The sequence below is a fragment of the Cyprinodon variegatus genome, unplaced genomic scaffold (genome assembly GCF_000732505.1).
Source record: "Cyprinodon variegatus isolate N-32 unplaced genomic scaffold, C_variegatus-1.0 Scaffold1316, whole genome shotgun sequence".
Classification (NCBI taxonomy): domain Eukaryota; kingdom Metazoa; phylum Chordata; class Actinopteri; order Cyprinodontiformes; family Cyprinodontidae; genus Cyprinodon; species Cyprinodon variegatus.
In genome coordinates this window covers 153055-156064 of record NW_015151769.1, presented here as the reverse complement: position 1 = coordinate 156064, position 3010 = coordinate 153055, and the positions used below count along the sequence as shown (strand labels likewise).

Below are 3010 nucleotides of genomic sequence, written 5' to 3'. Positions count from 1 at the left end.
AATATCGGCATATCGGATATCGGCCAAAATCCCAATATCCTGCATCCCTAATTTAAAGTCTCTTATTCGTATAAAACTAAAGGGATAAACGGGTATTGATTATGGGTATGCTCATCTGACAGAACATCGTCTCTCTCCTGAAAAGTGTGATTACTGATAGTAGGTAGAAAAAAAAGCTGCTATAGGATTTCTCTCCTTTTTAATTTTACTATTTAGTAAATCTGCTTTTTTATATGAAGGGATGAGCGTTTATCCAAACTGCTCAGCTTTTTACCCAAAAAGTGGTTCCAGAATCAGCCAATGACCCAAAAGATTGTTTTAGTAAATAAAAAAAGTAACTATCCATGATGTTAATGTTCCAATATTAATTATCCATATAAAAATGATGCGTTTATATCTGTTTTATCATAAATTCTTACTTTTTAGCTTAATGTCTGTCGTTTCCCTCCTCCAGGACGCTGTGCGGGTTCTGATCCGCCACTCTGCGGACGTCAACGCGCGGGACAAGAACTGGCAGACGCCGCTGCACGTCGCCGCCGCCAACAACGCCCTGCGATGCGCCGAGGTCATCATCCCTCTGCTGAGCAGCGTGAACGTGTCGGACCGCGGCGGGCGGACCGCGCTGCACCACGCTGCCCTCAACGGCCACACTGAGGTACACTAAACCCCCCCCCCCCACTGTGCCCTAACTGTTGACTGACTGGAGGAAACAGGCGGGCGGCGACTGCAGCTGAATCATGGCGGTTATTTATTGAGTGGGCTGTTCATTTCTGACAGAACCCTTCAGAAATGTGCCTGATCCTAAATTAGCCCTGAGGGGCAGCTGGACCCCCCCCCCCAGCTCAGACTAACTAATCTCTGCTTTCAGATGGTGAACCTTCTGCTCGATAAAGGAGCCAACATCAACGCCTTCGACAAGAAGGACGGCCGCGCGCTGCACTGGGCGGCTTTCATGGGTGAGAACAGATCAGCTGCTTCTTCCATTTTGGCCCCTAAAAAAAAATAAAAAAAACAGGAAAATATCAAAACTTCATAATAAGATCATAAGTTTGTTTTTTTGGACTTTTTTTTCTTATTCTAAATGTAAAATGTTTTTCTGTTTGAAAATCATTTTACTTATTGATTGAAATCAGACTAATTTGAACAGAAAGGGTCGTTACTTTATGCAGCGAGGTGACGCGCAGACGGAGCCCCGCCCTCAGAGATCTGTCATATTTACCGCCTCCAGCCTCCCAGAGTGGGGGTCAGGGCCCCCCAGGGGTCACATGAGACCTAGTGAAGAGTTTTCACAATGATTGTGATGAAATCCCTCAGTTATATTTAGGCCCAAAATGGTTTAAAAAAACATTATATAAATGTTTTATAAAACAGATAAACTGATTTAATATTGATTTATTTATTAATTAATCAATTTATTCATTCAATATCAAATTATTCAAATATCAATTTATTATTTATATATTTTTTTTATTAATAATTAAACCATTACATTTTTAAATGCACTGTTAAATATTGAAACATTAGTTTAAAAGAATATATTATTATTATTATCAAATAACAGGACTTTATCCATTTTAACAATCTCTAAATGATATTTAAACAAGTAATTCCAGCATTAAAATAGTTACTTAACTTTATATTTATCAGGGAACATAGAGAGAAGCATTGTAACGTCGTTATTTTTGGGGTTTCAGGCTGAAATGTTTGGGAATCTGTGTTCTATATTATATTTATGATCAAAATATTCCTGCTCTACAAGCAAAAACATCCTAATTTGACTAAAATAGATCATTAAATTTATCTAACGTCACCAATCCATCCCTCTGATTAAGTTATTTCATCCTAGTAACATTCATACATGATTGAATGTGTTGGTGGTTATTCTCACATAGATGGTAGAATAGAAATGTTTTTTATTTCCTGTTCAGCGGGAAATAATGTGTGTACCTGTCTAGCCCTCAGAGTGAGGACATTGTGATGGTCCTTACATGCTATTTGCTAATGGTTAGGTTAAGGGCTAAGGTGTCAGTTGGTTAGGGTTAGGGTGAGGTATGCATTGGTAATGGTTAGGTTTAGTGTTAGGGCATAGAAAGGGTTGAAAATGACTGAAAACCAATGGAAGACAATGCATGGTCCTCACTACATATAGCAGAACAAATATGTGTGTGTGTGTGTGTGTGTGTGTGCATTCTTTATGTTTTTGCAATTGATTTAAAATATGCAATATACGTTTGAAACTCCTTAGTTTCAAACATTTATTTAGAAATGTAATTTACTTAAATGATTCGGACGGAGATCAGACGTAGAAGCTTAAAGGTATTGTGGAGGATCTTGAATTTTTTAAAAGATGCGCCCTCTCCACTTTAATAAAAAATGGGCGTGCGAGAGCGTGAGGGAGCCCATTTCTCCTCGTGCACGCTCTGTTTAAAGTAGCTGTTCTCATAGCTCATACAAGCTAACTTAGCCTGAACTCCGCCCTAAATCCCTCCATCACTAGATACAGCGGAGGCTATATGGTGGACTTTAAAGTGAACTCAGTTAACAGATGATCACTTTACCGTTGGTCCGCCGCTCGGTGCCTGTGCCATCTTTGTTATCAGTCGCCGCTGTTTGTTGCGACAGCAAATCCCATGGTGCTTTGCGAGGAGAGCTCTCCATGCAAAGCACCATGGGATATATCTGCCTCTTCTGAAGCCTTTTTTTTCTTCTCTTCATAGACACTTTTTCTCTTGCGACCCTCGGCCATTTTCACAGGGTTTCCGCAGATCTTAAAAAACCACAAAACGCCATAAAATTATTATTTTTTAAATGAAGGCCTTAATTGGCATTAAAATTTGTTAAATGTGATTATAGTGGCATTTAAAATGCTTTATTTGAAAAAAATTTTTTTTATAAAATCAATTTCTTCAGATATATTATATCAGATATAACTATGGGAGAATTATCCTGCCATAATGCAAGAGCACATAATTTCAATTTGAGAAAAGAATTTCATCTTCTTGCACTCAAA

At 38.5% G+C, this 3010-nt stretch overlaps 1 protein-coding gene across 1 annotated transcript in view; it reads left to right on the top strand.

The window, feature by feature from the left end:
* LOC107102776 (serine/threonine-protein phosphatase 6 regulatory ankyrin repeat subunit B-like) overlaps positions 1-3010 on the top strand; it is a 39857-nt gene that overhangs the window by 9032 nt on the left and 27815 nt on the right. The window contains exons 4-5 of the mRNA XM_015402202.1: positions 455-655; positions 869-956. Of these exons, the coding sequence (XP_015257688.1) occupies positions 455-655; positions 869-956 (289 nt within the window). The remainder of the gene's footprint in view (positions 1-454; positions 656-868; positions 957-3010) is intronic.